The sequence below is a fragment of the Corvus kubaryi genome, unplaced genomic scaffold (genome assembly GCF_017639235.1).
Source record: "Corvus kubaryi isolate FWS band 111438036 unplaced genomic scaffold, C.kubaryi_AGA036_p1.0 37312, whole genome shotgun sequence".
Taxonomy (NCBI): domain Eukaryota; kingdom Metazoa; phylum Chordata; class Aves; order Passeriformes; family Corvidae; genus Corvus; species Corvus kubaryi.
This window is the reverse complement of record NW_024581098.1, coordinates 4539970-4563465: the sequence shown is the minus strand read 5'-3', so window position 1 is coordinate 4563465 and position 23496 is coordinate 4539970. Positions and strand designations below refer to the sequence as shown.

At 43.1% G+C, this 23496-nt stretch overlaps 2 protein-coding genes across 3 annotated transcripts in view; both read right to left on the bottom strand.

The window, feature by feature from the left end:
* The window catches only part of GAREM1 (GRB2 associated regulator of MAPK1 subtype 1), a 102398-nt gene extending 92225 nt beyond the window's left edge, over positions 1 to 10173 (bottom strand). Inside the window, exon 1 of the mRNA XM_042029094.1 lies at positions 9804 to 10173. Coding sequence (XP_041885028.1) covers positions 9804 to 9924 — 121 coding nt within the window. The 5' untranslated portion in view covers positions 9925 to 10173. The remainder of the gene's footprint in view (positions 1 to 9803) is intronic.
* A 7689-nt stretch (positions 10174 to 17862) lies between these two features.
* LOC121665154 (ras-related protein Rab-10-like) overlaps positions 17863 to 23496 on the bottom strand; it is a 29559-nt gene continuing 23925 nt past the window's right edge. For both annotated transcript variants that reach the window (XM_042029092.1, XM_042029093.1), the window contains one exon: positions 17863 to 18245. In XM_042029092.1, coding sequence (XP_041885026.1) covers positions 18171 to 18245 — 75 coding nt within the window. In that variant the 3' untranslated portion in view covers positions 17863 to 18170. The remainder of the gene's footprint in view (positions 18246 to 23496) is intronic.

Sequence of the window (23496 nt, the reverse complement as noted above, 5' to 3'; positions counted from 1 at the left end):
CAAAAACAGTCTTAATCCTGCATGCAATTTATTTCCATTGTTTCAGAGAAATCTACACTTTAAGGCATAAAAAGAATGGCTTTGCTTTTATTGAAACATAAGGGACAAGTGAATAACAGCTCTTTGATAACCTTTCTAACACCTTAAGAAGGCACACACAAAAACCCCCCAAAAAACCCCATTCCTGTGGAAAGGAAGGCTTCTACTTTTGGTAAGCAGCATGCAGAACACAGAGTGAACAAAGAAAGCCCATCATGCCTCACTCTCCCCTTGAGGGCACATTTATCTTTGCCCACAGGCAATTTGGTCTTAAGATATTTTGTTATACATTGACAGGAATCCAAATGATATTTGACATTGCAACCCATAAGACATGCAAAAGGAAAACCTTCTCCTCCAGCTTGCTCTACATTTGGCTGCAGTGCTGCTACAGCTTTGCTGCTGGTCTGCAGCCACATCCTGAGTGCAGGGGCTGCAGCAACACGTCTGTGTAACTACATTTTATATTTTGAGCCCTCTCACCTCTCTGAGTCACACATGTGCTGTTTCTATATTTTCTTGCTATGAGTTTTCTGCTTTACATTCAGAGATTAAGACAGGGGAAAAAAAAAAAGAGAAATTAACTAAGTGCAACTCAGGTAAGATCTCAGCTTAACTCTATGCGTGTGCGTGTGGCCCCTTCAAAAAGGAAATGGGGCAGTTTGTCCTTTGAATAAATAGAAGCCTAAACAAAAAAGTATTAAGAAAGAAGCAAGATAATCAAATGTTTTAGAAGCCAGTTTTCAGCAAGGTTATACACCTAAGATTGTCCTTTTGGCTCATCGCATCATATCACAAACGGACAAGGATTACTATTATTCTTACAAGTACACAGCATCCCCACTCATTTTCTAGGTCAAGCAAGCAATCAGTGTGGGCTGAGAAAAGGAAGCATTACATGCAAAACCTATCAATTCACATTTGAGTCCTGCCAGCAAAACTCCCTTCATTGAAGTTATACAAAACATCATGTCAACAGCAAAGTGTAGGACTCCACAGGGGGAGATCCCACATTTTCTGCCCTGATATCAGCCACCCCTCTGAAGCAGGGAAGGAATTGCAGCTCCTTCTAACAGCAGTGAGCTGCAATTCCAGCTTCTGCTCCCAGTGACCAGAAACACTGAAGTCTCTAGAAATGCCTAAAGTAACTTCCCCTGCTTGCTTTCTCACTTCTGGTAGCACATATGAAGCTATCCCTCCTGGAACACGCACAGCCGAACACCACACTGCTCCATTCTGCCACTGCTGGACAGTACTGGGGGTTTTACCTGACAGCGACCCTGCAGATGACCTTGCAACACCTCCTGGAAGCCCACAAGTGCAGGACAGCCGCCTGGGGGATGGAACAAATGACACAGACTGGAGCCAAGGGTTCCTTGAACCCACCACGCCCTAAAGGGACACACTGAAAGATGCAACAGGAAAGCTGGACAAGAAGAGGCACTTATGCACAGATCTCCTTTTTCCTCCCCCTCCTTAAAGTTTCCTTCATTTTTCCACCCCAATATTCCCTCCTTCATCTCCAGAATGGTGAGGTACCAAGAAGCAACAAGAATAGCATTCAGTGGGGCAAATAAGCAAAACTGCCAGTTGGAACCACCACAACAGAAAAGCTGCAAACTGAAAAACAAACACAGGAGAGGGGGTATCCAAGCATTTGTGGGCTACTTGGAAATAGTTCCTGGAAGTTAGTAACTTGAGTATTTAGACTGCATAGCTCTTACAAACCCAGCTGCAAGGCAAACATGCTCTGCTTCAGTCTGGCTCACGCAGTGCTCCCCAACAGCCCTGGCAGCACAACACCGAGTCAGGAGCAGCTCTGAAATGACAGCTTATGGTACACACAGGGACCTTCCTCCACCTGGGTCAGTCTTGGGCACACAGCCTGTCCCTTCAGGACAGAGTGAAGGCTTATTCACTCTCTTTGGGGTGGTGAATCTCTGTTCTCTGTGCAACTAGCCCATATCCTCCTTGCAGAGCAGAACAGTGTCCCCACACAGCCTCTAGTCCAGCGTGTCACCTTTGGAGGATGCACACCCCCACACTGTATCCCAGCCAGCGGCTGGTGCTCCCCTAAACAGTAGCTGCAGTCCCCCAGCCTGTCCCTGGAAACCTGTCACCCATGGAGCCACGTCCTTACCCATGCCAGGTAGATGTTTTGCCATGAGGGCACCAAGACAGAAAGCAAAGCAGCACATGGTACATAATGGCCCATCAAAAGGGGCTTTTACTTCTTTACTCAGCTTTTCTTCCCACTCCCCCAGCTCGGACTGTAAGGAGAAATGCCCCAACTTCCTTGTCGCCACCACAATGTTCTCCCTACTCATTTCACAAACAGAATTGCAGCATGTTGTGTTTTATATAACATCTGAGTCACTAAGGTTCAGCCCCAATATGAAGCAATTCCAGTATCAACTTCATCAGGTTGAGCTCTTGGGCATCTTCCAGCCTCTGAGACCATGTTTAAATCTTTATTCTTGGTTCTCTTAGAAGCCCAGTGACATTCTCACAAACCAAGGAAACATGCACACATCCAAGTTCTCTGTGATTACAAGATTATAACATCCTGAGAGAAAAACCCCCAAACCAAAAAGGACACTTTTCAAGTAATTTTGCATTTCTTGAAGGTCTGCACTTCCAGGAAGCTCCAAGTGACCTTCCCCACTGCAACAAGATTTGCTGCTTTTCCACTCCACTGCTGAGAGCACATCAGCTCTTGCCTGGGTGTGCAGATCTGCAGTCCCTGGCACAGGACTCCCCCCTGCCCCCCAAACACACAGCTCTGGCAGCTATTGCTCAGCACTTCACATCTTCATCGTGGCTTGATCCACTCAGCTTGCATTTTGTAGTCTCAGGAGCATCTCCCTCCACATAACAGGCAACCTGAAGGATGAGGAGGTTGGACTCCACAGCCTCCCCAGCGCCAGGAAGACCCTCCTCTCCCTCACCCCCCCTCCAGCACGCAGCACCAAGCCTGGCAGGGCAATACATCACACAGCAGCAGTACAGGAGATACTGAGACACAGCAGCTATTCTCCTTGGTGCAAAGCCTCAGCCAAGCACGCAGGTGCCCTGGCAAAGATGTGATTTATTAGTTTTATGCCGACTTGCACATGGCCTCAGAGACTGCAGTGCAGATGTGGCTCTGATCCCCAGCAAAGACACTCTTCAATCTGCTTATACACCTCAATTTTACATTTCTGTGCTAAGCCCTTTAGACGAGCAGACGTCGCTTACAGGTGGAGGCACGGTGAAGTTAGCTCCACAAGTTTTTCATACTGCAAATGGTATGAAAATCACAAACCACAAATGCTATGTAAAACTCTTTCCAAAGAGAAGCATCATTAAAAGCAAAAAATTTCAGACTTGAAACATTGGCTCACGGAGTTTTATGAAGGTTGGTTTTGAGTCATATGCAATCCACACTAAGATGATGAATATTTTCCTATAGGGGAGAGACTTAAGCTTCCCTAATCCAACCAACTTGTTACTCCTAATGCCAAAAGGAAATACAGCAACACCCATGCCCTTTACTTCTGACAAACCACCACTGGAACGACTGGAACACACTGCAGCTCTTCCCACAACTTCCATCAAGTCCTGTAGCACCAGACCATGCTGTCCAATATTCTCCAGCACTTCATCTTGGCATAGTTGCCTTTGCTGGGGCATTACAGGGAGTGCCAGTTCACATAATCACCGAAGCCAGGAACACCTAGTTCCAGAACAGCACTTACAGACAAAGCAGAAAACAACGAAGCCCTTCTTTCCTATGCTAGACTTATGCCACTCCTTGCAACAGCAGCTTATGATTCATTACACCACATTTAAGATTAAGAGTTTGACTAACTGTTTGAGGCACCTTAATGCCTTAGATTTTATGTGTATCTTGTGCTTTATTTGGAAGTTAAATGCAATTTAAATGGGGGGGCAGGAGGTGGTGGAGAAAGAAAAACTCCCGTGGACTTAACGTTATAGCACTTGAATTCCAGTTAAGAAAAGACTAGTGGTATTTCACCTTCAATACCTGAACTACGTAATTATCCAGGAAGTGTTCTTCCAGTTATGTGCATGAAGGCTTCACCTCACAAAGTCAAAACTTTAGAAATTGAAACAAAGAGCTAGTAGTTTCACACCTTGAATAACAGAGAAGAATATGAACATTTATTAAGCACGCAAGAAATAAGAGCAATGTAACTATTTGCCATTCTAGCAGCCCTAACACACTACCAAGGGTTCAAATTTCTGGCTAAGAACACACAATACACACTACTAAAATGGGTATGATGCTGAACTCTATCTACCTCACTGGAAGTCCAGGGTATTCCTGGGAACAGATTTTCCTGAGGTACTGGCGTCCATCTCCAGAAAGACATGAAAATCTTCACAGGACACCATTTGGTAGATGCAGGTTTTAAATGAATTAAAAGCTTTTTCTCTAAAGTGTTTCTGGAACACATCTCTGCCAGCAGGGGAAAAGGAAAAAAGCAATCCAACCAAAACAAAAACCCAGGAGCAGTGGTTAGTGGCAACCTGTTGTTTTTTTCATTCAATTGTCTTGATGGAAACAGCAGACTTCAGAGTAAAGGTAGAAAGACGAAGCAAGGAGGAGATGCTACTGAGATTATTCTCTAATGGCAGAACGCACAGCATAAACAGTTTCAAAGCAGGAAGGAAAAAAAAAATCAAGCCATGTGGATACAACGTATCTTGAGGATATTTGCTTTCAAATCAGACACTTGTCTGCCCCATACATAAGAACTATCACCTACCACACCTCAGTGGACAAGGTGGCCACACCTCCAGTGGGCAATCAGATCATGGGCATTGCCCAGGGTCTGAGCATATCTGAAACCTCTTTCTTGGTCCGTTCAAAAGCTTTGCCCTACTCCCACATGATGCCTTTTAAAGATTTATTCAAAAGCAGACTGCAGAGACACGCTGCACTAGCTTCTCAAAAGAAGGAGGTCATTCAAGACAATTAAAGCGCAGATAGCAGCATTCAGACCTTTAAAGAATAAGTCTCTGTGGTTTCAAAGTATTGTTCAGCTGCACAGATAACCCGCATTTGTGGAGTGACGCAATGCAAAATTTTCACTATGTACACAGCCACGCTGTTCTATTAAGTATGATGCTCTTTGATAAGATGTGAGGGTGCTTAGTTTCCAGAACTGGAATCAGCTCTACAGTAATGTGCTGAACAGAACAATAGTCCCCTGAACATGACTGGGGTAGACAGTTGTCACCATGAGAAAGTTTTGAAATGGAAGAGAAAAAGAGAACCTGAAATAAAACTAAACAAAATCCCTTTGTCCCCAGGAGCAAGAGCAGTACGAACTCACTATTCACCCATTGCTGATGTGCACAGGAGTTCACCTTAGGGTAAGAAAGAAGAAAATCACCTTTTAAATCTGTTACCCATTTTACAGATTTTTCCTCTCTTTATAGCCTCCAATTCTGCCATTTCATCTTACAGCACATTTACAATGGATAAGGAAGCACTTCCTTCACTGTCTCAGTGGCTCATTGAGATCCATCATCTCCCTTGCAGGAAAGTTCAGGATGTTTTCCCCACCATGCACAGTCGGGAATCACTTCTCTCTGAGCTGAGGTCAAGTGCCACTATATTTGACCCCAACAGCACCAGGACACATTTCTTTTTTTCTTAGATATCATTGAGGGAAAAAGTAAATAAAAACAGAGGACCACATGGCCTTTTAATCCCCTAACCTTTAGTCTTTGTACACAAACTGGGAATTTCTATGAACTCTTTCAGTTCATATCCAATATATGAGTAAAAAATACCTACAAGCAAAGGCTGATCTTCACTTGTGAAAGCACAGCAAGACTGTCTGGGAAAAAGGGAGTTCCACTAAGAAAAAGAATGACAGGCTCTTGGGAGTCTGAAGGGATCAGTAAGCTTACAAAAAAAAAGCTTGGCCTAAAGCTCAGCTCTATGCAAAGCAGTATTTTCCAGATATTAACCTTGACAGCATTTCTCTTTTACCCTCCAAAATTACCCATAGAAAAATAATTATCAGAAATTTAAAGCCCTGAGATCACCACGCACGACGCCATTTCTGCATTAGCAACAAGACACAGTCACAGCTTCACAGTCAGCTTTTTCTCCTGATGGTCCAAGGAGAGCTGAGCCAAGCCTCACGTGCAGCCCTGGTTCTCACAAGCCAGCGATGCTCACCTTTTGCCCTGTTTCAACAACCACACTGTGATAAGATCTCTTTCTGCTGCGGGTTCCCAGAGCAAAATCTTTTCCCCACTTCACCCACCCACAAGTCTCTCACTGGGGTGGGATTCAACTGTGACAATGCAAATCAGGACTAGGGGGCAGAAGGGGGGGGAGGACAGGAAAAACACAGCACAAAGCTCATTCCTCTCTTGCTCTTCAAGTCCTGCTTCTTTTCATCTGAAAGAGCCCACTCAGTGAATTCCACAGCATGAGATCAAGTCCATGCATTTTCTCTGGAAGGGTGTTTAGCTCTCTTTTAGCATTTTGTATTTGAATTATCATCTAGAAATATTTAAGCTTTTATGGAGGTTGGAAAAAAGACCCATATAAAACCCATTTGCTTCCTTCAAGAGTGACAGGTTTGGGTTTTCTTGGTCTATTTGTTCAATTAATACAACAATATTGACCAGCAAAACAATAAAACACATGAACACATTGAAACAAACAAAATTTGATGTATGACTTAACAGCATCCAAAAGCATAACCTGAAAACACCACCAGTCTTAAAATTTAAAAAAAAAAACCAAAAAAACCCAAAAACTTGAAAAGTTTTTCAGATTTTCAAACTCTGGACCACCTCCCCGCCAGAAGTTGACATATTTATCATTTCTGATGGATAAGGCAGGCATGAATGCCTAACTAATTCCAACTATATCTTGATGTAACAAAAGACTACTTCCTCCCATACCATCAAGAAAAACCCTCCCTTCTTAGCAGAGGACCAAATTTAGTGCACATAAATATTTCATAACTTCATCCTGTCAAGAAATCAAACTGAATTACTTAAGGGCAATTTTCCAGGAGCTGCACATCCAAGCTCGAAGAATAAAACTGAACTGATCATATCCATTCTTCTGCTTCATACTGAAAGGCCAGAAGGTGAAGCAACAGTGAAAAACTGGAGATCTTGTGTGGGTGTCATCTAAGAACATTATCCACCAAGTGCTAAACTCCATTAAGAAATGCAGAAACAACACAGTAAGACTGGCATCTTCTGAAGAAAATACAACTCCAGCTTTACAATCCTCTCCTACACCCTAGTCTGCCAGAAGAAACAAATTCTGACTTTCACAAAACCTCACGGAAACTGAAACAACAGCCAAGAAACAGCTTGCTGCTACAGACAGAGGCCAACCACAGAATCAAAAGGTGACTGAAGACAGACATCTACAGGTGGTTCGATTTCCAACAGCATGAAACACATGCAGCTTCCACTGACCTGGAGAGGAATTCAGCACCTGAAGAAGACGTGAGGTCATTTCTGTGCAAACAAACCCTGACCCAAAGATAAGAAGCACACCTGATAAAACTGGCACAAGACACTACTTTGCTAACAGAGGTAGTCTTAAACCTCCTAATCACTGGATGATACAGATTTGGATTCAACTCTGCATTTATTTTCTTCAGTGTTGCATCAAGAAATTCTCTGACAGAGCTCCACTTGTTAACTTTGCAAGACAAGAACAGGGATGCAGAGCAACCACCCCACAACAGCCTGTGCTCCAGTCAATTCCACAAGCATTGCACATTCCCAACTTTCCTCCTTTAGAAGGCTATGCAGTGATTGATGGTTGCTTTCTCTTACTGCAAGATAACCTCCTTTGGAAGAAGGAAAAGCATTATCTTTGTATCCCTGAGACCATGGCGTCTGTGTTCTTTATAAAATATTGATTTGTCTGCCATCTGTAGTGCACAAAGTTAAAAGTACGTGCATTTGAGTAGGCAAAACCAGACCCACGAGCCTGGGTCTGGGCAGATCTAAACCAGCTCCAACCTGAAGCCCTTCACACAGAGCTCTACCTGAGCCTGCCTCCTGGCAGGGCTTAGTGCAGGGCTGAACCACTACTGCAGGACACCTACACCAACAGCTGCCTCATGTCTGGCCATCTCAGGGCATGGGCAGAAGAGCTCAGGACTGTCTGTTTACATCCACCCGCCTGTGCATATGCTCTGAAGTGTGGCACATGGGACAAAAAAGCCTTTGCACAAAAACCACAACATCTTTGTCTCCCCAACAATTATGGCATATTCCCATCAACAGCTCCAGCACAAGAGTCCCCCCAAAAAGCCCCAACAACCGCTTGCTTCAAAAACCATAATCTTTCTCTACCCACAAAGCTTTTTCAGGTGCCTTCCAACGAAGAAAGACAAGAGGAGCAGGGAGATTGGGAGGTATAACACACAGAGAGGGAAATTAATAAATCATCAATATATACGTCCTGTTAAAGCCTGAATCAGTGCCAGGAGCCTCAAGTAAGTTGACGGCCTTAAGTGCAGTGACTGGAGGCCATCGTAGCTGTTCCTAGTGACAGAAGGTGTTACCACGAGGAGCTCCTTAACACACCAGCTTTGCCACTCTCACAGGACAACATACATTCGACAGTATGATGAACAGGCAGATGCAGTTAAAAAAGCAAAATAAGCTTTTCTTTAATATGCTCCTGAGTGCCAGCTCTGAGGAAGCACTACGAGTGAAAGGAAAAATACTGCATAATCCAGGGGCAAAGTCAAAAATCATCACTGCATTATGGAAACTGCAGTTAAGTAATAAAACAGCCTTGGTCTTGACCTGTACACTGAGGAGTAACAGAGGACAATGCCTGTGCTCATTTTTAACTTTTCAAATCAATACAAAACTTGATAAATCAAGAACCGCTCTATTATGTCATAAGAGTATATGGTGACTTCGTAAGCTAATGAATTTAAAAGCCTAGAATTTTTTTCCAATTTGTGAGTTATCTTCTGCATTCCTTTAGGGAGCTGGACAGTTTTCATGGAGCTACCAAGCAATGCACATATACATTATTACAAAGCAGTTATCTGAGCTTTTATAAAAGATTTCCCATATTTCCCTAGTTCTCTGTGCCAACACATTACTTTCCAAGACATGGACTTAGGAAAGGTAAAACGCTGCTATCATAGCTGTTCTGTCGGACCCGATTCATATTTCCTGGAGTAAACAAAAAGCTGCAGACTTGGAAACGGCAGGTGAGCACCCAAGTGAACTGTAATAAAAAGTTATCTGGAGACTGTAAAGGCTTCTGACGTTATTCTTTTTTTTTACAGGTCCGTGGCTTTCTTAGGGAATTGTAACACTAGGGATTTAGCCCACTTGGCTATTTAGTAGCCCTTCTTATTTGGCCTTGTTGCAGCATCACTTCACCAAAACACCGGCTCTCCAGTGCTGAAAATGCCTTTCCACGCTTAATTTGGGAATGCGAAGACCTCTCTGAGTGGGGCAGGCTGCTGACAGCAAACAGGCTCCACCGAGCTGCCCTCCGCACACACGGAGGGGGCACGGGGGCACTCTACCCAGATATTTTGGTGCAAAGCAGCGCGCGGACCCCGCGGCGAGCCGGAGCCTTGCACCGAGCCCCGGCAGCGGCAGATGCCAATTCAAGGACCGCGGGAGAGCGCTCCCGGGAGCCGCGGGAGGCACGGGGCGCTCCCGGGACTGTGTCCGGCAGCCCGCCCGCAGCCCGGCGCCCGCCCGGCCCCGCTCCCCGCCCCACGCACCGCTGTCCAGCCGGGCGATCTGGGGCAGCCGGTAGGTGCTGACGAGCAGGTCCAGGGGCACGGCCACCGCGCTCCACTTCACGTCCTTGAGGTTGCAGCCCAGCGGCGGGCCGGGGTCCATCTTCCCGGCCCGGGAGGGGAGGGAGCCAGACAAGCAGCGCCGGCGGGGTGCTCCCACCCGGCGGGGCGGCTGCCAGCGGGGCGGGCGGCGGGAGCGAGGGAGGCAGGGAGCGCGGCTCGCTCCGCGCCAGGCGCCCGGGACACGCGGGGCTAGGCAGAGAGGGAGGCCCGCCGGGCACCCGCTGCTGCTGCTGCTGCTGCCGCTGCCGCCGCTGCTGCCGCTCCCGCCGCCCCCCGGGACCGGCTGGGGCCGCCCGCCGCCGCCGCGCCTGGCCCAGGAAGCGCCATCCCAGCACTAATCAACAGGGTGCGAGCAACGCCTGCGCAGCTGCCGCTCCTCCCCGCGCCGAAAAGGAAAGTGCCGGGCTGCCCGCCCGCCCGCCCGGCGCGGAGAGCCAGAGCCAGAGCTGCCAGAGCCAGAGCCAGAGCCAGAGCTAGAGCTAGAGCTGCCAGAGCCGCCCAGCCCGTCCCTCTCACTCCACCCTCCGACCGCTCGCCCGACGTGCAGCCCGCACTTGGGCTATGTAGCTCTTATTTTAGTTTTCACCTGTGCGTCATGTATATGCGTGTGAATTCATGTATACAGGCTAGTGCACAGAAGTCACTGTTACTGCACACGCAGGTATTACATATATCGCGTAGTCAAAGGTCTCCAGACCATGGGAACATTTGTAGTCATTCGCTCTTCAAAGTGGCTTATGTGATAAAATCTTATATGATCCTCATAAGATATTTTACTTAATGTTACATTTTATTTTATACATTTTGATCTCCAGGCTGCCAGAGTGCAGAAACTCTGGGAAATTAAACCAGAAAAACTAACTGCTGGGTGGTTGCACTGTACTGTGCTCAAGTTTATTTTGTTCACTTCTGTGTCAAACCCGTTTATTTTATTGCACTAAACTTGGCTACATTTAAGCCTTCACTGTTGACTAGAGACATAAAAGTGCCTTACAGTGATTAGCAAAACGACTGACAACAACCATAGCCAAAAATTCTCTCCAGGTTCCCGCTTCCCCATCTATCCTTGAGACTGCTGGGGATGGCAGAGCTCAGGGAAGAGCTGTGGTACCAAGAGTCCTCCTGCTGCTCACCCTTCCTCGTGGCCTGGGTGAAGGGCCAGACGCTGCTGCGTGCCTTTGTCACTGCTGGTGCCACAGCACTGCCAGCACGAGGAGGGCTGAGACAGACACGCTCTTGTTCTGCTCTGCTGCAAGCAGAGACTGCGACTTTATCCATGGTCTCCAAGATGAAAAAAAGACCGTGGAAACTAGTCGACATACAAGATTACAGAAAACCCAAGTTATCTTGCTTTAAGTGGATCTAGGTTGGCTTGAAGCTCATCCTGCTGGGGGTCCATGCTTTAGCTATACAGTATGGTGCAGGGTTTTCCCAACACGGTGAAAAAACATCATTCTCTACACTCTCTCATGCTGCTGTTAGATCCTACCTACCAGAAAAGTTAGCTTTACATTTTTTTAAAATTTAGCTCGAAAAGATACTTCTTTACGAAGTAGTTTCCCTTTTACCAAGTTCACCAAATGCTTTTCAACAACTTCAGTGAATTAAGCGACTGAAGTGCAAAGTAGTATCACAGAGTGGATCAGGCGGGTCAGTACCACATTGGGTCATGTGGTCCAACCTCCCTGCTCAAGCAGGGTCATCCCAGAGCACATGGCACAGGATTGCATCCAGACAGTTCTAGAATATGGAGAGAGGGAGTCTCCACAACTTCTTTGGGCAATCTGTTCCAGTGCTCGGTCACTGCACAGTAAAGTTCTTCCTCACATTCAGAAGGAACTTTCTGTGCCTCAGTTTCTGCCTATTGCCTCTTGTCCTATTGCTTGGCATCGCTGAGGAGAGCCTGGCTCCATCCTCTTGACACCCTCCCTCTCTTTAGGTACTTATAAACATTGATAAAGTCCCCTCAGTTGTCTCTTCTCAAGGCTGAGCAGGCCCAGCTCACTCAGCCTGTCCTCATAAGAGAGATGCTCCAACCCCTTAATTATCTTTGTTGCCCTCCCCTGGACCATCTCCAGGAGCTCCATGTCTCTCTTGTACTGAGAACTGGACACAGCACAGAACTGGACACAGCACCCCAGGTGTGCCTCACTAGGGCTGAGTAGAGGAGTAGGATCACCACCCTTGACCTGCTGGCAGTGCTGTTCCTAATGCTTCCAGGACACCATTGGCCTTCCTGGCCACCAGGGCACCCTGCTGGCTCAGGGACAGCTCATTGTCCACCAGGACCCCCAGGTCCTCCTCCGCAGAGCTGCTTCCCAGCAGGTCAGCCCCCAGCCTGTGCTGGTGCCTGGGGTTATTCCTCCCCAGGTGCAGGACCCTGCAGTTGCCCTTACTGAATCTCAGACAGTTCTCTGCCCATCTCTCCCATCTGTCAAAATCCTTCTGAAGGGCTGCACAGGCTCTGGGGTATCGGCCACTCCTCACAGCTTTGTGTTGTCAGTGAACTTGAGCGCTGTTGCTAAGAGCACTACTGCTGAAATATGGAAAGCATGGCTTTAGCTCATTCAGGCTTGATGAGGTTTCCAGGTGCAGTATGTAAAGCAAAGCAGATCAGATCAGACTGAGATTCACCAGGACTTGAAGCACTAGTCTGTCAGGAATTGTTCTTAAACACTATCTTGAGTACCATTAATTCCAGGATAGATACCATCTCACAGCATACGCTTCTCTCAGACATCACGCACTTCTACTGTCTGGGAAGAAAAGCATCTTTCACACAGAAATAGTTACTGTTGATTTTTCTTCAAACATTTTTTCATTCTTCTGTACTTGATGTCCTACAGCCTTTAAGTCTGCCTTCCTGTAACTGTGTTTGTGTTCTCATCAACCAGTGAGAACCCAGCCCACCCTTAATCGTTTTACTGGAACAATGTGCATTTAAAAAAAACGTAACTTCTAGATACTATCTAAATTTCATTCAGTTGTCTCCAGGCAGAGATGTCATAATGCTCACATAATGCTCACTAGTATTTAAATGGCTTGCTCTTGCTCTTGGAGTCACTTTGTTATGTGTCCTAACTGTACTACAGCTCCACCTCCTTGGAATACATTCTAGTATTATATAAATGGCATTCAAATCACCAGCACATAGCAGAAATTTGTTTTAACTGCACCTTATGTATAATTAACACTTTAGAGATAATTTTCCTGATGTCTAGCAATGCCCTAGTGTGATCTCTTACCAGTCTCCTACTGGTGCAAAATGCTAATGAAGCCACCAGACCTGAAGAGCAAATCCACCCCAGGGCCAGGGCCTCAGTTACACAACATCTTCGTTTTTGTCTATGTGCCTTTTAGGTGGTGTTCAGAGACAGTCTTTATGAATCAACAGTAAATTCTTGCCATAAAACCATAAGCAGTGGCAAAAGGATTCAGAATAATTCCTGAAATTATTCTTAAATGCATTTTGAATTGACTTCATGTTGACTCCACAGCACATTTATGCAGCAGGCTGTAAAATCTGTAGTATATATTTATTCCATTGCCAATAACATTATTTTTAAAGCATTTCAGATCATCATCAGTTCATATCTGTGCTAACATCTGAAAAGGAACTGTTTACTACAAACTCATTTTAGTGTGAGTCTGGTAATATGCTTTACAGTGTAGTATGCATATATCAAATAAAACTGAGCTTTATACAGTAAGTTTCATGGAAACCATAATATTTGGTATTTCTTAAAAAAAACCCCAGCAATTTGCATTCCTTGTTCCCATATGATTTTTTTTATACCAAAGGCCTGACTTTCCTAATATTTACAAGTCCAGTGGGATATAACAGAAGATGCAGTGATAATTTCAGAATCAGATCCTGAATTTCTTTCCCTGAATCACAGAATTACAAAATTATTTAAGTTGGATAAAACCACCAAGATCATCGAGCACAACCTTTGACCAAACACCACCTTGTCAACTAAACCACGGCACTAAGTGCCATGCCCAGTCATTTCTGGAACACTTCCAGGGGTGGTATCTCTACCCCCTCCCCAGGCAGCCTGTTCCAATGCTTAACAACCCCTTCCATGAAGAAATTGTTCCTGATGTCCAGCCTGAACCTTTTTTGGCCCTTTCTAGTGAGAGTGGTTTTTTTTCCCCAGTGGCACACTCCTGTAATCTACAATGAGTATGTTTGGAAAAAGGCAGTTGTTTTGCTCCAGAAGATGTGAAAAGGAGAGCACTCATGGTGCTCATGGAGCTCATGGAGTGTTAGGTGAAGCATGCTGCATCAGCTAGCAGGAGTTAGCATCCTGCAAAAACTACCATGGGAACCTGAGTATCTGCATCTCCCTCAGGTGGGACTGGATCATACCTAAGGACAAGCAGTAGGAAACTCTGCAAGAAAGAAAAATGTATAAAAGAAATTCCTGTACTTGAAAGTCTCATTAGCAATAAAGAGAAGAAATCAAAATTACAAATTAATCTGACCTTTTAAAATCTATTTTCATTGTTAGAAAAAGGAGGAGGAATTACATGAAGGTTTAACCCAGAGAACTAGTAGCTGAACTTCTGTGAGTTCAGGACAGCTGAAAGTTCATCAGAGATCCACTGCTGAAATGCAAAACTGCAGAATTTAATCTATACAGAGGAGAGGAAGGAAGTGAGATAAAGATTAAGTTGAATGAATCATGAGATCTTCAATGACCTGAAAGAAAATAAAAAGTAGGTCAAATTAGTAAATTATTAATAAATATATATACTATATATGGACAAAACCTGAAAGATAAGGTCCCAAAATGTTAGAAAATTAGATTTTAAAGATAGCAAGCCTGTTGATAATATGCATAGTGAGAATACTAAGGAAAAAAACTGGTCTGCTATTCCACGGAGTGGGAACTCTATTTAATCATCACTGGTGATGCGGATACTTTCAACCTCAGTCTTCAATTTTAGAAGGCAAATGTGATTTCACTACTAGCACCACCAACAAAAGTCCAAGGCTAGAAAAATGAACAAATAAACTGGAAAATACATAGGCAAGTTAAAGATTTCTGCACAGACTGGACCTGATGAAACTCTCTCATGGTTCAAACCGTGTTAGAATTGCTACTGATTATTTCCAAGAATCAACAGAATGAGGTTCCGGAATGTGGTGGCCTGTTCACCCCCTAATTCTGTATGTTCATCCTGTTCCCTCCCTGGCCTTGGCCACTCCCTCGATTTCTCCCTATTTTTTCCTGTACCCCAACCCCGTCCAAGGGCCGCCCCTGGGCCCCTGAGAAAACCATCCCGCACCCAGCCCACGCTGTCTCACCACCGCTGAACATCACGGGGACAAGATGTGATTAAAGCCATCTCAAACCCTCATGAGAGACCCTTCTCTACCTTCTTTACCACCACTGCGCTGTAACGCTGCTGGCTGCCAGAGCCAGATCGCGGGGCTGTCCGAAATGGACTCCGGGATGCGATCAATCGCACGGCCCTAGGAAACCCTCGCTGAGCTTTCAGGCTGCAGCAGCCTGCTAGGCAGAGTCCAGAGGCTGCAACACCAGAAAACCCAAAAGGGATTGCATCTCTCTTAAAGGAGGGAAGGAAATACCTCTACAAATTGATCAAGTGAATTTCTACTAAATAAAGAGGTTTTAACAGGCTTTGTGGATGGGGGAGAAAGACTGAGGATCGTAACAGTTTCTTATAATGTGCTCTTAACAAAAAAACCCCAAAAGAACAGTCTAGGCAACATAAATACAAAATTACTTGGAAATAATTAGTACTCCAAAGATGAAAGGATACATTGAACAGGATTTCACTTAAGTCCATCCTGGATCCAGAACTATCCAGAACTTTCATCAAGACCATTGATGACTGAACAAAATACACTTGCACTTGGGGACTGCATCTATAGGAAGAGGCTTCAACTATGCTGGACCACAACATTACAATTCAGAGGGATCTTGGCAGACTGGAGCACCTGAAATGCCACTGAACAAGGAGAAACAGAAGGTTTTTACACATCCAAAGGAATAATCAATTGCACAAGTATGTAGCAGGATAAAAAAAGCTGTTCTATGGATCACAAGCAATGCTAGGCTACTTTGCATTATGCTGATGCTGGAATGCGTAAGTAGGAGTATCACAAATAAGACAATGAAAAAATAATTTTAATCTATCCAGCTGTTTTTATTTAAACTGGAATAGTCTGCTCAGTTTCCAGGTCTACAGTCCAGGACAGTTGAGAACTAACTAAAGAACCTCAAGAGGAGGGAGACCAAAAGAGCAAAAGATTCTGAAAACCCAAACTACAATGGCAGGTAGGAAGCTCAAGAGTTCACTGGAGAGAAGAGAAAGAGAGAGAGAGAGAGAGAGAGAGAGAGAGAGAAAGAGAGAAAGAGAAAGAGGAAGAGAAAGAGAGAAGAGAAGAGAAGAGAAGAGAAGAGAAGAGAAGAGAAGAGAAGAAGAGAAAAGAGGAGGTGTTCACCTACGTCAAGAGGAAAGGGAGAACCTACTTTTCATGTGTACCAGTTAGGTTAGGTATTAGGAAATTTCCTGTTTACCAGACCAGTTAAGTAAGGACTGTTGGCACTCACAGACACTCTGAAATCTCTACCACTGCAGGTCCCTGACCATCTTGTTGCATTACTTCAGGGGCAGCTGATCAGAGATTGAGATATGATGAGAACCCAGACAGACTCTCAAAATCCCTTCCAGCACTATTTCCTTCCTCTGCTATGGTTTTAACGAAAGCAGGGATTATCCTTTGTTCCTTGCTTTCAGATTTGGTGATAAGCACTAGCTTTAGTGACTGGCCATGATGAGTAGTCAGGACACAGCCCATCCCATCCTTTCGCACCCTTTCTGCAGGCACATAACCCGGGCTAGGGGCACATGAACCTGGCACTATGCTCATGTGCTTCAGAGAGTATTTTCCAGTTGAGCTCCCTTTCTCAATGCCAAATCTAATAATAATTTTATATCACGACAATCTGCAAACAGCCCTCAAAAAAGAACCAAGCATATTTCAGAAGATTAGTGGCATTCCAGAACAGTAAGCCAGTGGGGGTTAGTTATTTTGGATGTGCTGGGATGGCTCAAACTGCACAACAGCATTATTCATTCATAAATGGTGATAAAATGACCACATCTCCTATGCAAGGGAAAAAAAAAAAAAAAGACAGTATAGTCACCACAATTCTTCAGGTTTCCCAACTCAGGTTTGCTTTTTGCTTGTCCTGCAGGTTTGAGTTGTGCTTGCTTTGCTTTGAAATAAAAAAAAAAAGCAACCAGCATCCTGATTCTGCTCTTGTTTAAAATTAAATAAGATATGCCCCACAGATTTTAAAGGTATTACAAGTCAGTATAAAACAGGTCTAAAAGAGCAGAATCAGATATCTCCTCTATTTATACTTTAAGAAAATAACATAAATGTATCACAATATCAAACAAAACCTTTTATTGTGATCATTTGTGACTTAAAGAACGTTTGAAAATGCAGGTATGCTGCTAACACCTGTGTAAATTATTTTAAGGAATTAAAAAATTTTATATCAGAAACATTACTATTACTACCAGATGCATTCTGTTGTTCCATGTTTTCTGAGTTCTTAGGAAGGTCCACCAATATACTCTAGTGGAAGATGTCCCTGCCCATGTTAGGGAGGTTGGAACTAGATGATCTTCAAGCTCTCTTCCAACCCTGACCATTCCATGACACCAATCTTTATATGGTTTATCCCTTTCTCTCAGACATCACCTTTGCAGAGTCCCTATTCAAGGGTACTGAAGTAGCATGTATGTTTCTGAAATGGGTATAAAAGAAACAAAGCCAAAAACTCTCCAAGACTTGTCTTATGGGATTGCAGTAAATATCAGGTACTTAAAAGTGATGTTATATAATTTCATATATCAGAAGGTTGCTTGTGTGATGATGTCAATGTTCACTGTATTATAAATCTGGTATAAATAACACACACAAAAAAAGTGAAGGGTGTTTTTTTTAATAACAGAAAATTAGTACACTTAAGACTTCCTTCCTGCAAACATTTGCATTCAAACACTTTCACCCTGTGATGCATCTAATAATTCCAAAATCAGATAACTGTTTTATCTTCACATTACAAATATGAAAATATAACATAAACATATAAAAGAATTTGGCAAAAAAGTCTGTATAATGCAAAGGATGCCTAAACACTGTGGTTTTGGATTACAGGCTCACTTTTAAAATCTTGTCTGTTCCTTTGCAACACTTGGTATTCCTGAAGAGAAAATGGAGTAAGAAACAGTCTATCAGAATGCACAGCAGGTTCTCTTCTTAGTTTCATTTAGAGACACAACGTCTAAGTCATGTAATACACAGGATTTCTGTAAAACAAAAGCAAACACTTCATTAAGATAACTAGAACACAACAGTTGAAAAGTTTGCTTTTTCACATACTTTAATGTAAAATATTTGGTGAAGTCACTGGATATATTTTTCCTTTGAATATTTAATTAAATGATTGAAGTTTTCTAATAAATTAGATGGAAACCATTGCGCATGCAAGTCCCAGTTTGGCATTGTTACATTCTTTAGCTGCCTCATATATCTCTCCTAAATCTGAAGGTGACAGAAAGTGTTTTTTGAGGAGTCACTACAAGCCATATGTGCCAGTCCTGTAAATCTTTACTCACATGAACTGTTCTAGAAGTACAGGTTCTTCTGTTGACTACACCAATTTTAGCTAATTTTCAGTTAAGTACGCTTATCTTTGCAGTATTGAGCATGGGTTGAAAAAGACCAGTTGAAAGGAACAGGAAATACAGAGTATCAGTACCCACTAAAAAAAAAAGGCATGGGCTATTAACTGTTACAAAGGACATTAACTTGTTTTGTGAAATTCACTAAAATTCTCTTTTCTTGTCTTGCCTCTATTTAATAACCAGGAATACCCCCAAATGGAAACAGTTCAGTCTTTATCATGATGAACTATCAAAATAGCATTCCACCCTTGTAAAACATTTATGTACTGATTGCAAAATCAGATTATAACAAAAATGAAAATCATCAAAACCAGGACTCTTCCTTTCAGCAATGAACTCAACTAGATAATTAGTGTTGACCAGAGAAACAATCGAACCCAGTTGTGCAATGCAGTACATGTCGCAATCTTGTACTCTGAAACTATGAACACTGAACCCTGAACTAGGGCACAAAGACACAGAGAGTATTGTCACATGCCCAGGAAAATAAAAGCCCCAGCTTCTCTACCTGCCACCCTCCTGCCTGTGTCTTGGCAGGTTTACCAACTAAGTGCAGAGAAGTAAGTGAAACCACTGGATTCACCACATTCCTCTCTCAACCCAAACCCAACAGCCATAAACAACCATTTCTGACAATAAAGAGAAGCTTCCAGAGACAACTGCTAAGCTGGAACGAATGAAATCCAAAGCACAGGAAAAAAGAAAGGAAGAAAGGAAAAATGGCATAATGTAGTACAATGCTAATCATGATTCAAATTGAAAACTTACACCTACAAAGTCACAGGATAGTTGAACATTGACTACATCCAGAAAGATTCACCTAAAATTAGTCGGCTGCATCAGAACGAAGGCCAAATATCAAGTTTCCCACATGCTACAAATAAGCTTTATGCCTCTTTGGCTGAGAATATTCATCACTACCTAAAATGCTGGAGAAGATGCATGAATTTTTTTTCCTTTTTCCTTCTGTAGCCACAGTTCCAGCTCTTCCAGAGCGCTGGCTGCCCTGTGCCAGAGACATCCCCACAAAGAGAGCGGCTGAGCTCATTCCTCCCTGGGGCTGCAGGGACCCAGGGAGGCTTCCACAGTGCATGGTGCTGGGGGGAGAAAATGAAACATCTGGGAAGGCATCAAAAGTGATGGATAGAGAAAGGAGCAGAGGGCAGGAAATGTATTGTAGTGTCTAAACCCCAGGATGGATGCTGAAGCTGTCATCAGTAAAATTATTAGCAAATACTGTCTAACTGTAGAGTGCCTGCAGACTGTGACTTACTGATTTTAGGAATTTCATGTCATAATGAATTATCTACATAATGAATTCTCCACATAAGGAAGAAATACAGCATGTGCACTTTTACTGGTTTTTTTAAAATTTATTTTTGAGTGGTAAGGACCAAGAGACGTAACATTTTTATTACTCTTGAGAATTACCCACGAATACCAACATGCAGCTTTATAGCTGCATGTTTTAAATTTTAGTTTCAACTAAAAAAAGTTTTAACTTTTCACGCAGTTGTGGGAGGTACAGGCATTAGCTATTATGATTTCTGATGGGCAAAGACAGTATTTGGTAGTCTGCAAGCACAGACAGTAAATTTAAAGTATGAAGACCTTTTTAAAAAAGGGAGCAAGGTACAATCAAAAGTACACAAACCTAACCTTGTCATCTCAAGGAACAAGATACCACTCTGGTTTCGAGATAAGATTCTGAAGGGAAAATAAAAGCTTTGGAAGATAATGGTACAGTAAGAAATTTAAATTCACTCAATTGAGACCAAGAAATAACAACACTGAACATTGATTGTTGTGAACATCAACTAAGTATGTTTTGTTTCACCCCTGCTTTTTCTTGAGAAGAAAACAATCAGTTTAAGTAGTAAAAAAATTCTAGCAAAATCCCTGTTTGAAGAGTTTCAGAATTCAACTTTCACTTACTTAGAGAAAACAGGTAATTCAAAGATGTTGCAGATTATACTTCAAGATCAAACTTTATGCTTTCAGTCAAAGGGGAGAAACATATTTCCTGAAACACTTAGGATACTTACTTGCATCCTTAGCATTTTACTACTTAATAGTACTTTTGGGCGGTGAGTAAGCTGCTCATGTATCCTTAGCAAGGATCCTCAGTACTGTTAAGCAATTAAGAATGGTGAAACATATTTGATAATGCAAAAGTTCTTATTAATCTCTAAAACCATTATTTGATAGTTCATCAACAAATTAGCCAGGACAGAAAGACAAGAACTACCACTCCACAAATAAAGAACAGCCATTTTAAAATCCATTTAAAAGCTGAGGACTCTTAATCACTTCAGTTTGTAAGACTGTTCCATACAGGGCCTTTGTGAAGCAAATAAGGCTCTGGGATCCACTTAAGCAAATGTGCTGCAGACGCATTTAAAAACTGCACATTCATAATCTAAAGACATATGACAAGTCCTGCATAAAGCATTGAAGCAATGATCAGATTTGGGCAATCCCATGTAGTGCTCAGCCTCAGCCAAGCCTTGGGAGAGGTGGGGCACCCCCTCTCCCGAAATTACAGCAGGGAGGTATGCAAATATCTCCCACCTGTGAGAACAAGGCGGGCAGCATTCCTCCTCCAGGGCTCCACAAACACTAACACTTCCAGCTCACATTTCAGCTCAGCTTGCTGTAACTCACTGCCCCACAAGTCAGCCAACAAACAGCAAAAAACTGTGAAAAGGTGAGAAGAACCAAAATGGTACCAAGAAGCTGGAGTTTCCACTTGGGTATCTCGGGCAAAGGGGGGTTTTGAAAATACCGCCACAGACACAGATGCCACTGTACCCTGCAGTGATCTCAGTAAGATGTTGAAACTTCCTGCTATCAAATACTAGTTTTTCCTGTTAAATAGCACAGCAGACATCTCACCTAACTGGCAGGCATCTCTTCGAGCCAGTTTTAAATTTCCTACTTAAAACTGCCCCCCTGGCTGTCTCTCCTTCCCACTTCTAAGCAGAGTTTGTATGACTGGCATGCAATAGATACCTAGACACAGTAATTGTGATGAGATGGCTGAGTTACCAAATTTCCTTTTTTTTTCAATCAAGGCAAGAAAGCTAGGGTGGTATATGAAGGAAAATGTAATGAAGAAAAAAATCCCACAACCTCTTTTAAAGGTTTTTAATGGAGTAAATATATATATCTTCATTAAGCTCAGCTGCCCATTCCTTGCTGAAAATCTACCCACATTAATGGTGGGTCCACCTTCTCTAGCACCAGTTTTTAGTATTTTGATACTGGTTTAGTTATTTTGAAGGTGGGGCTCACTGTGGGTTTGAAAGAATGAAAGGATTTTGCTTTATCCGTATCATGTCCCAAGTCAAATTCAGACCTGGAGTGTTTGCTGAAAAATTAGGGGCTTTGGAGAAACAAACAGAAGAGACTGTAACTGAGGTTACTATTATTTATATCTTATATCAGTTTTAAGGATTTTTATTCTAATTACAAAATGATCCTACTTAATTACTGCAATCATTTTGTTTATATTTAACAGTGATGGTCGACAAAGATTGGCAGAGAACTTCATGCAACCAAGTCCATGTGACTTCTGTGCCTGAACTGCCATTAGAGAGAGCTCAGTTATTAATAGTCCAAACACTTTCTATGCATTTTCCCTATATTCTGTAATTCTAATTATCTGTTCAAAATGCAAGAGAGTAGTCTTGCAGTAACAATGGGCTGGACATGGCACAAGCAGTGTTAAGCAAGGGCTAGGGATATATTAGCAGGGAAGGCAATCATTGTGGGAACAGGGACAAGAGCAGGAGAGGAGGATATGAGGTCTGGCACAGCAGGATCTAGCTGCTGCTGACTACATTCCTCAAGAAATGTTGATGAAGGTCTTGTTCCCAAAGCCTGCTATTCCACCAAGCCTAAAACAGCTAACCCACTGGCAAAGCGTGGGGCTCTATCTCCCTCTCCTGTTACTACCACGTAGACTGTAGCAATGCTGTACTGCAATTAGTTATTTCACAAACTTGAGAAGACAGCTGTGGATCTCCCGTGAGGTTCCTCAACCCTACAGATCATCTAGGTGAGGTTTACTATAGTTGCATCATAAAAACTCTATTTAAGAGAGCAATATATCTTCAAAGTCAATATCCTGCAGAAGCGGCAAATGCCGGAAGTAAGCCAAGTCTCTAACTTTCTTTTGGTCTCCTGGAGTTTAATTTACTTAATTTGAATCATATGAAACCATATAGGCTAAGATATGGAGGCCTGTAAAATCAGTGGAGGGAGAAAGGCACCTCCAAAACACAATTTTATCCTAGAGACTCATCTCTTTCCATTGAATAGAGATGATTCCAGACAACCAGACTAGTCATGCAAATTTCAGCTGGCTAAGGTTGCATGCTAAGATGAATCTCATCCCCTATACACAGACATTGTGATTAAGTTTTGATTTACATGACCTAATTATATGCTACTGTTTCCAGAAGAATATCTGGCTCATTCAATGTCCAGAACAGACTTTTAAAAAAAATTAACTAAGATAGTGTAGTTAAATTATGCCTTACACTGCACCAGCACTGAGTGAGTTGGTAGCATTTATCCTCTTTGCTTTAATCTCTGTACCTCGGCTCCCACATGTGCAATGTTGAATATACTACTTGATGTTCCTAAGAACGTTGAGGAGATAAAATCTAAAATGGATCTAAAGTACAGCAGTACAAGCATTATGAAAAACCTCTTGAAGGAATTAATATTCTGTGGTCAGTACAAGATAAATAAAGGGCAAATAAAGCCTGGGGCTCCATGCATGACTGAGGATAATAAAGAAACACTGAGTATGCACTGCTGGAGACACAGGGATCTTTTAGACAAACTAACAATTCCATGAACCTCA